This window comes from Spermophilus citellus, assembly GCF_964194105.1.
Source record: "Spermophilus citellus genome assembly, chromosome: X".
Lineage (NCBI taxonomy): Eukaryota > Metazoa > Chordata > Mammalia > Rodentia > Sciuridae > Spermophilus > Spermophilus citellus.
The window spans coordinates 127,375,738-127,385,890 of NC_138190.1; the positions used below are offsets into that span (position 1 = coordinate 127,375,738).

General features: G+C 39.5%; 1 protein-coding gene across 1 annotated transcript; it reads left to right on the forward strand.

Moving 5' to 3' along the window:
• Positions 1–247: 247 nt before the first annotated feature.
• LOC308639544 (olfactory receptor 11A1-like) lies at positions 248–1,213 on the forward strand (the record flags this gene model as incomplete). Its single annotated transcript, XM_081277750.1, has 1 exon — positions 248–1,213. One exon carries the CDS (start codon positions 248–250, stop codon positions 1,211–1,213), a length of 966 nt encoding a protein of 321 aa, XP_081133876.1.
• Positions 1,214–10,153: the final 8,940 nt, after the last annotated feature.

The following is a 10,153-nucleotide window of genomic DNA, read 5'->3' on the forward strand; positions in this document are numbered from 1 at the left end:
TCTTAGGGATGGAGATTGCTTCTCACTGAGCTATTCCTTTTCCCAGTTAGTCTCCCTTACCCTATTTCACATCCTGACAAGATGACAGGTTCGGCTGATTTTTAGAAGCAGTTTTTTGAAGGCAAATTTAACTGGCTGTCATGAGGACCAGTCCCCTAGAAATGCCCTCATCAATACAGAGCTCTACCCACTGACAGAACTGGACCATGTGGGAAATCTAAGTGGTGATATGATCTGATGTGTTGTTATGGAGAAGCAAAGACTTCCTCAGACATTTTTGCCCTCTGTGAGGCCAGAAAACACCACTATGATGGTAACTGAGTTTATCATACTAGGGTTTGGAGACCTTAAGGAACTGAGTCCCTTACTCTTCCTAGTGTTTGGCATTGTCTACTTAGCCACCATTTCTGGGAATCTTCTCCTTGTGGTGCTGGTGAGCACTCAACAGGTTCTACAAACTCCAATGTACTTCTTCCTGGTGAATCTCTCATGCCTGGAGGTGTGCTATACATCCAATATTGTGCCCAGGATGCTGGTGGACTTGTTGAGAGAAAATAGAGCAATGTCTATGGTGTGTTGTATTATTCAACTCTATTTCTTTGGGGCCCTGGGGAGCACTGAATGTTGTCTACTGGCAGTGATGTCTTATGACCGGTACCTGGCTGTCTGCTGGCCCTTGCACTATCCAACATTAATGCATAAAACTTTGTGTATGGGACTGGCAGTTGGCTCGTGGCTTAGTGGCTTCACCGTAGCAGCTGCATTCCAGGGTGCTATGGTATCCAGCTTGACCTTCTGTGGGGACAATGAGATTGACCACTTCTTCTGTGATTTGAAACCTCTACAGAAGCTCTCCTGCACAGATCCTCATCTGGTCAACCTGGTGTGCATGAGTCTAACAGCCCTGGTGACCCTTGCCCCCTTTGGACTAACCCTAGCCTCCTACTGGAGGATTCTTTCAGTGGTCTTGCATATGCCATCCACAACTGGTAGGCAAAAGGCATTCTCCACTTGCTCCTCTCATCTAGTAGTTGTGACCTTGTTTTATGGGACCTTAATCTTGGTCTATGCTGTGCCCTTGGCTGGCCAGGTGCCAACTCTACATAAAACCTTTTCCTTGCTGTATACGGTTGTCACTCCCCTTTGTAATCCTCTTATCTACAGTCTCAAAAACAAAGATGTCAAGGATGCCCTAAGGAAACTGAAAATTTGATCCTGCAATGACAGCACCACTCAATCAAAAAAACTGACAGCAGCCTGAAGTCAAAGCATTCTTCCCATGTTCAAAGAAGTCTCAATCAGATTAGGATAACACAGAATAGATGATAGTTTTTATAATGCCAAATATTGGCTCATCCCCAAATCTTATGATTTGGGGGATGAGTTGGTCCCGGTCTACTTGAGATGAGCTAGTGTTCCTTGAACATATTTATACTGTGGAGAAGCACTTCCAAGTTGATGGGAGGGAAAACCATTCTGGGATAAATAATACATAATTATTGCATTTATCTCCCCCAAAAGCTCCACCTTGGAAGTAAGAAATGGTAGGTATATTTTACTTGTGTTCAATTTCCATATTGAAATATCACACTGAACCCCATTGATATGTACAGTTAATAAATGTTAATCAAAAATTCAGGCATGATGGTGCATGCCTGTAATCCAATGGCTCAGAAGACTAAGGCAGGTTTGAAGCCAGCCTAGCAACTTAGTGAGACCCTGTTTCACAATAAAAATAAAAGAGGCTGGGGATATGACTCAGTGGTAGAGCACCCCTGGGTTCAATCCCTGACACCAAAAAAGAAAAAATCAAAAGAAGTCCTTGATTTTGTTTATTTGAGGAGACTCGATACTGATTTTAAAAAGAAAACACAAACAAAAGAAAAAGAAAACACAACACAAGACAACTATAATATGTAAAGAAGCAGTTGCTATTGAATAGGGTCACAAACATATACACCTAAAAGGGCAAGTCAAAAACTTCAATCATTGAAGCAAGTAGGAAAATATATAAAAAAAATCAAAGTAGGAGATCCTGGGGCTGGAGGAGAAGAGGAATCATGTTACCCCCATAAGAATGGGGGAGTTCCCTAAGTGAGGAGACCATGTTTGTTTCCTTCTGGCTGGGTGGCTGTGTTCAATGGTTATTAATAATAATACTGCACCTCTACTTGGCCTGGAATTACCAAAATAAAGATGGAATCTAACAGAATATATGAAAACCCACTAGTAGACTAATTTTAGAGGATTGTGCATTAAGCACTTAAAGCAATCTATTGGATATGTGGCTTGCCTTCAGCAGTATATTCTAGATTGGGGTCTCTCCAACATTTACAACTACCTACAGCATTTTCATTTCTTTTTTTCTGTTCTACTCACAGATCCTTTTTCTTCTATATACATGAGTTTCTTGTTGGACTAACTTGTGCTTCTGTTTCTTACTTTTGTACCTGTTTCCAGCTATCTAATATTATGAATTGGCATATTAATGCTACACTCTAAGAGAAAGAGAAAAGCAAAAATATTCTGCTCTGGAAAAGGATACAATACATGTATTCATTTATTCAATCAAAAATATTTATTGAGAGCTTAATATTATCCACACACTATGCTGGATGCTGAGAATAGAATAATGAACAATGTAGACAGTTTCAGTCTGAGATATTATAGTCTGGAGGCCTTGGTGTTCAAATTGCTCAGAATTTATGTTCTTACATTGTTTATAGAATATGTAGATCTTGAAAAAAGTACCTGTAAAAAAATCTCAGCAGGAAAATTCTAATGTACTTATTTACCTTAACTTTAAAATTATCTAATTAATGTGCAAAACTTAATATAAAGGCCTAACAAAACTTTTAGTGGGATATATGAATAAAAGAAATGCTCATAATGTCTGTAGTTTGATCCTTTAAGATCCAACTCAAGCTATACCTTCTCCTGGAACCCTCCAGGAATGTCCTATTTGTATTTTTTCTCCCCTGAGGAGTACTTTATATTTCTTCATTTGACATGTAGAAGGAATTGCTCTGTACTTTTTATGCCTAAGTACTATCTTCCCATGAGTTTGTGAACCCTTCAGACAGAGGGAGAAAGTCATTTATAGCTGTACACTCAAGTGCCCAACATAGTGCTGTGTGTACAGTGGACAGATGATACCCACCTGCATACACTAAAATCCAAGCTCTTCAGTGTGGGACTCAAAGCCTTCCATCACCCTGCTCCTGTTCCTCCAATCTCATCTCCCAATAATCTCCATCTCATAATTTACCATATTATGCTTGTGCATCCTTACTTCTGCCCTATGCCAGGAAAACCTGCACACATTTATATGGCAACTAGCTAATGTTCCCCTTTTTAATGTTATGCTCCATCATCATTGTCTCCAGAAAGTCTTGCCTGTTTTCTCCCATCTAATACTTTGAGCTAAATGATGCTCTCCTATTCTCTATGAGATTCACCATGGACCTAAGTTTGAGGAATTATCTGTGTCTCCAGTGCCTAGAGAATACTTGGTATACAGGAGGCAATGAATCAATAGTTTTTGAGTGAATGGTCAAATGATTGTATGTTTTCTACCCTCACTTAACTATATTTCCTCAGGTTTGATTACCACCTGTATCCTGACAATCCCTCAATAAATTAATATTGTGATATAAAGAAAAGGTAAAGGATTCTAGGAAGACATACTTAACTTGGATTGTGTTGGGTATAACAGAGAAAGCTCTTCATATAGGACATTTGAACAGAGACTTGAAGAACAGATAGATAGGAGTAAGCCAGGCAAAGAGATTATAAGAAGGATTGGGATAGGGGTTTTGACAGAGGGAACAAGGTCTGTAGTGGTAAGGATCTTAGAGTGCTTGGGGAATAGAGAAATACCTAGCAGGGTTAGAATGTAGTGATCAAGGGAGATAATTTTGCAGGCTGGGCTGGGAAAGTAGGCAAGTACCAAGAAATGCAGTGCTTTGCTGGCCTTCTTTGTTAAGTAAGATTGGAATTCTTGAATGATTTTAGTAGAGTAACATGACCCATGTTATTATTTTTTTTGAGAGAGAGAGAGAGAGAATATCTTTTTTGTAGATGGACACAACACAATGCCTTTATTTTTATGTGGTGCTGAGAATTGAACCCGGGTCGCGCCCATGCTAGGTGAGTGCTCTACCACTGAGCCACAATCCCAGCCCAGACCTATGTTATTTTTTAACATCTCTCTGGCTGCTATGTGGAGAATGATTTTTGATGGGAGTGGGGGGCTAATAGATGTGGGAAGTCAGCTAGTACACTCTTGCAGTGTCACTGGTGAGAGATGGTGATAGTGTGGATTATAAGTGTGCTGAGGGAGATGAAGAGAAATGAATTGAACTTGATATCTTCAGAAGCAGAATTGATAGGGCTTACTGATAGAGGGAAGCATCAATAATAAATTTCTGATTACTGGTTTGTGAATTGAATATATGCTCGTGCTACTCACTGATATGTGGGGTGGGACTCTGGAATAGAGCCAGGTTTCCAGGAGAGAAAAAATTATGATAACAATTTTGTATGAGAGTGCTCTGATATGATAGTGGATGCTAAGTAGGTGGTTAAATATACTGATCAGGAACTCCAAAGAGATATCTGGTCCATAAATAAAAATTGAGAAGCCATCAACATGTAGGTGGCATTTAAAAGAATGAAGTGGATGAAATCATGAAGAGAAGCAGTTTAAAGGGAGAAGAGATGACAGCCCAGTCTGGAGCCATGGGAACTTCATTTAGAGGTTATTTAGATAAAGAATGGCCAGCAATCGAGGAGAGGATAGACAGGAGAAAAAACATGCAAGGAGAGAGAAAAGAATGTTTTAACAAGGAGAGCCTGGTAAATTGTGTTGGAGGCTGTTGAGGGGAAGAGTAAGCTGAAAACAGAGAAGAGTCCATTGTATCTCCTAACTTGGAAGACATTGATGACCTCACTAAAGGCACTTTTGGTAGAGTTGTGCATGCAGAAGCAATATTGGATTGAGACAAAGGAACAAATTAAAAGTATTGGGGACTGAATTAGAACAAATTACATTCCATACATTTATAATTATGTCAAAATGACTATTAATGCTATGTGTAACTGAAAATGACAAATAAATAAATAAATAAGGGTAAAAAAGAAAAAAAAATCTACAGATAATTCTTTGGAGGCATCTTGCTCCCAAAGGAAATATATTTTGTTAAAGCTAAAACAGAAAGAAAGCTTAGGGGAAGATGTATTTTACCATGTAAAATATTACAATACATTTTAAGGTAGGAGAGAGGGAGTAGTTGAAGATGCAGGAGACTGTAGAGATATGGTCCCTCCAGTGCCCAAAAGGACCAAGGTCCAGAGCACATGTGAAAAGATTGGTCTCTGCTAAAAGGAGTGACACTTACACTGTGACAAATATGTTCTGAATGCCTACTATGTTCTTGATTTTGTTTCAAATACTACAGATACAACAAGGTATAAATCATAATCCTTGCTTTCTAGAGCTCATAGCCTGATGAAACAGATAGGCAATTAGACAAACCATTATAATTAAGTTGATTAATACTATGAGAACTGTAAGGTCCCACAGAAGCACTGAGAAAACACTGATGTTTTTATAAATTGAACCGTATTCCCCAGAGAAAGATATGTTGAAGTACTAATGCCCAGTACCTAAAACTATGACCTTATTTGGAGATAAGGTCTTTACAGAGGTAATGAAGTTAAAATGAGGTCATTAATGTGGGTCCTTATTCAATATGACCAGAGAAATTTAGACACATGCAGACAGGGAGAATACCATATGAACCTGAAGGCAGAAATTGGGGAGCTTCATCTAGAAGCCAAGCAATGCCAAAGATTGCTAGGAAGTCACCAGAATCCGAGAATGAGTCATGGGACAGATTCTTCATTGATGGGACCAACTCTGTCTTGATGTCACACTTCCAGTCTTCAGAACTTGGAGAAAAGATAAATTTCTGTGGTTAAAGCCACTCGCTTTGTGGTGGTTTGTTATGGTAGTCCTATCTAACTCATTTAGACACTCAAATCCATCTGTGAGATAGTCGTCAAGAGAAGAGAAGACTTCTCAGAGGAGATATTATCTCAGCTGAATTAAGATAAATAAGATTTCATGGGTGGAACTTGGGGGGGGGCATTTCATGCAAAGTAGTCATCTGCAATGGCTTCAAAGTCGAAAGGTGTACACATGTCCAAACTACTGCAAATAATCCAGTGTGGCTGGATGTACAGTGTGTGCACAATGGTGGTGACAACTGAGACCAATAAAGCTGCAGATAATTCAGGAAAGGCATTTTATTCCAAGCTAAGGGATTTGGACTTTATCTTGAAGGCAAATGGTTAGCCTTTAAATGTTCTTTTCCCTCCCCACTACTTACCTGCCTAATTCTATGTTTCTAGGAAGCCTTCTCTTTTGTCTATTGTGGCACTTCTTATACAGAACTGTGAACAAAATTGGCTTCTTGGTCTCTTTGAATATACAGTGAGCTTCTTGAGGGCTGAGGTGATGTCTTGTTTGCTGAGATGTGCCCACTGCCCAGTAAATGCTGGTAGGTTCTTAGGATAACATTAGGACTTCACTTTGGAGTGATAGTCCTGAGAACTCTGCATTTTGTTCAGTCTTCCTTTCACTGGTGAACCAGTACTTTTCATACTTGGCTCTCACTTCAATTTTCCACTTGTCTTTTCCTTTGGACCAAGGACCCTGAGAGCTTCCCTTCCACCCCAAACTAGCCATCCCCACTTCAGGCTGCCTTTCATGCATGCTGGTTTCTACTGCCTCCAAGGGAGCCTGGTTCACACCATGCAAATCCTGTGGTCCAACCTTATCACCTTGTTCCCACCCTTGGTCTGCCAGGATTAGTGCTTAACTTAGCCTAAGCAGGGTCATTAGGTCAGTTTCAAGGAAGCAGTTCTGGCCAGAATGGACCAAAGAACAGGTGGCAGCTCTGGCAAGAGGATGCAGTTGAAACTGCATGATGGGGCAATGGGCTACTGGGCTGGATGGAAGGGCAAGGTCAGATAATGTGAGCAATCTACAACTGAGCCAAATTGGACCCATGGGATCCTTGTTGAAGAAGGCAAAACAGGGCACTGGATCCAAAAACCAGGAAGAATGATGGTCAAGACAAGAAGCTGGCAAGAAATGGGCTTCAATTACATTGGATTCATTTAAAAAATGTATGCCCTTTCATGCTTGTCACACCTCTGTGCATAAACAGACCCCAACCTGAATGATCACACACACATACACACACACACCAGAGACACAAGATGATGACACACAGCCCCATATCCACACTGGCAGAACCTAGTGTGACATGCTTTGGTTGGCAGATACTGTAACATCTGATCTGTTTGCCATTGGCAGTGAAGGAGATGCACTATATAAAAGTGCATGTACCAAATAATAGAGGAATGCTTTCAAGTGGCCACGTTCTTTTCATTGCAATTGTTTCAAATAAATAACTTTCTGTCTTCTTTTTCTTTTTTTTTTTTTAGTTGTTGATGGACTTTATTTATTTTCATGTGGTGCTGAGAATCAAAAGAGAGCCCACTCTGTCTTCTTATGTTAAGTGAATTTGATACCATTTAACATTTTCTGGATGATTTTAGGCCATTTTATAAACATTAATTACTAGAGGCTAGGCTTAGATATGGGATGCCCTTAGGAGCGAGCTTAAAGTATATTGGACTCTATGTCTCTATTAAATGGCCCAAATATAAATAACCCTTTCACACAGAGACACACATTACCCTAATATATGCAAATATCTATCTATCTAGATAGGTATATAGATATATAGATACAAATATGCACACATGCACGCGCGCACGCACACACACACACACACACACACACACACACACACACACCATCTTTCACGTAAATGTCTTCATACAAGAGTAGAGCACTTGCCTAGCATATGTGAGGCACTAGGTTCATTCCTCAGCACTACATAAAAATAAATAAACAAAATAAAGGTATTGTGCCCAACTACAAACTTTAAAAACATTTTTTTAAATGCACACACAAATACATACACAGTGCTGTTACATAAAAGCTATCTCTGCACCTCTCAGCCAGGTTTGTAAGTAGCTCCTTTTCTTATAACCAATGGCCTGCTTCTTTCGTCATATTCCTTCCCATTTTTGAATACTAATTATTGGGATTAAAGAATTGGCCCCTCATTCACTATAGAGTAGATGGTTTAATTGGTTATACCTGACATAGTTAAAGAAGGCATTTTAATTACAAAGAACTTCACTGGGAGATGGGCTCAGGGGGAGTTATTAAAAGTAAGTGCATAACAGCTCCTAGGGAGGTCATTATTTTGTACTTCTCCCCAGCCCAAGTTATGTTTATTATTGGTAGCCAGGTGAGAGGAAATTCCCTGAATTCATTAGAAACCTGGAAAAATAACTTTTCCTTGCCAACACCTCCCTTTCTAGCTGGAACGCATTTCTTCTGGAAGGAGCCATGGCAAAATGGTTTGCCCAGAGCATCTTTTATTTTGTCTAAAGGGAAGCCTCCATAAACTTCCCAGTCTCAGGGCTCATCCTTTGACAACAATCCCCTACACACACACACACACACATACACAGACTAGAACAGCCATCCCAGTAACTGAATGTTGGAAATAACACAGACACCACTGAGACTACCAATATCCATGTGTGTGCCATCACAAGGAGGGGAAAGAAAATGGTTCACAGACATTTTACTACCATCTGCTTTTTGTATATACAAACCATGTACTCATCAAAAACTCTTATATGTTCATTGATGCCAAGCTGGCAGAACCCAGTGTGACATTGCTTGGTTGGCAGATATCATAACACCTGATCTGTTTGGCATTGGCCAGGAAAGCAATGTTTTCAAGTACATGGACTAAACAGAAGAAACATCACCTGCAGTAGCCAATTGTTTCAAATGCATAGGTCTGTCTTTTTATGCCAAGTGTAGCTGACACAATTTGCCCTTTTCAGGCTGATTTTACGCCATCTTTATAGACAGTAATCATGGGTTGGGATGGAATGTGAGGGGTGTCCTAAGGCGCTATCTTGTAATGTATCAGATTATTTAATTATCCACTAATAGCCCCCAGGCTGTCTATTATTAAAGAAGTCTCCTGTCTTTTTTCTTAAAGTCTTCACTTGCTGATAACATTGTTCATGACTCTTCCTTTGACATTTTCTGTTCTACCTTAGGCTCAGAAACCAAGCTGAGTTACAATCGTGTATAAAGCAGGATTGACAGCCTCAGGGGGTTTTCTATAAGTAATCTGCATGAGTTTTGGTACATAGTTTTTGTATCATCTATTTTGACTGCCCCAAGGTTTTTAAAGAGTAATTCTTAGTTTTTAGCTCTGTCAATAGTAGACAATTATGGCTTCCAGGAAGAGGACCATTAGATAAGTGACATATCATTGTAGTTAGATTTAATACAGATAAAGTAAACCTCTTAATTTGAACTTTCTTGGTTCAGGATACAGGACTGCCTTATTTTTTATACCTTTATTTTATTTATTTTTATGTTGGGCTGAGGATCAAACCCAGTGTCTCACACATGTGACAAGAACAATCTACCACTGAGCCACAACCCCAGCCCCAAGGGACTGCCTTATTTATAGAGTAGGCTTTGGAGTTTACCATTTTGCCAGCTACAAAAAAAAAGTGTGTTTGGTAAACTAATACTTTAAACAAGATTACAGGTTTTGAAATTCAGGTTTCATTTACATGTGAAAGTATAATCATTTAGTGATTATACTTACCTGTTTATTGATATGGATGCTGCTAAGCCATCTATTTGGAAGTAGAGTTCATTGTTTTCTATTTGGAAGTAACAATAGCAGATAATAATGCCTCAATTAATCAACACTTTGAGAAGAAAATTAATTTGAATAAAATCAGCCTGGGTTCACAGAGATCTAGAGGATTAATGGAAACTTTCAGTCCTTGTCTAGCAATAGGGATGGCTGAAGAAAATTGAGAGCCAAGTCCTATTTACTGAGGAAGGTAAAAGTCCATAGTATCTCCAGCTCAGGAGTAATAGGTGTAGGATCATGTCCCAAGGAAACAGAAATACATCCCACAAGCCTAAGAGACTCCAAGCCTGAACTTAAAGTGTGGCCAGACT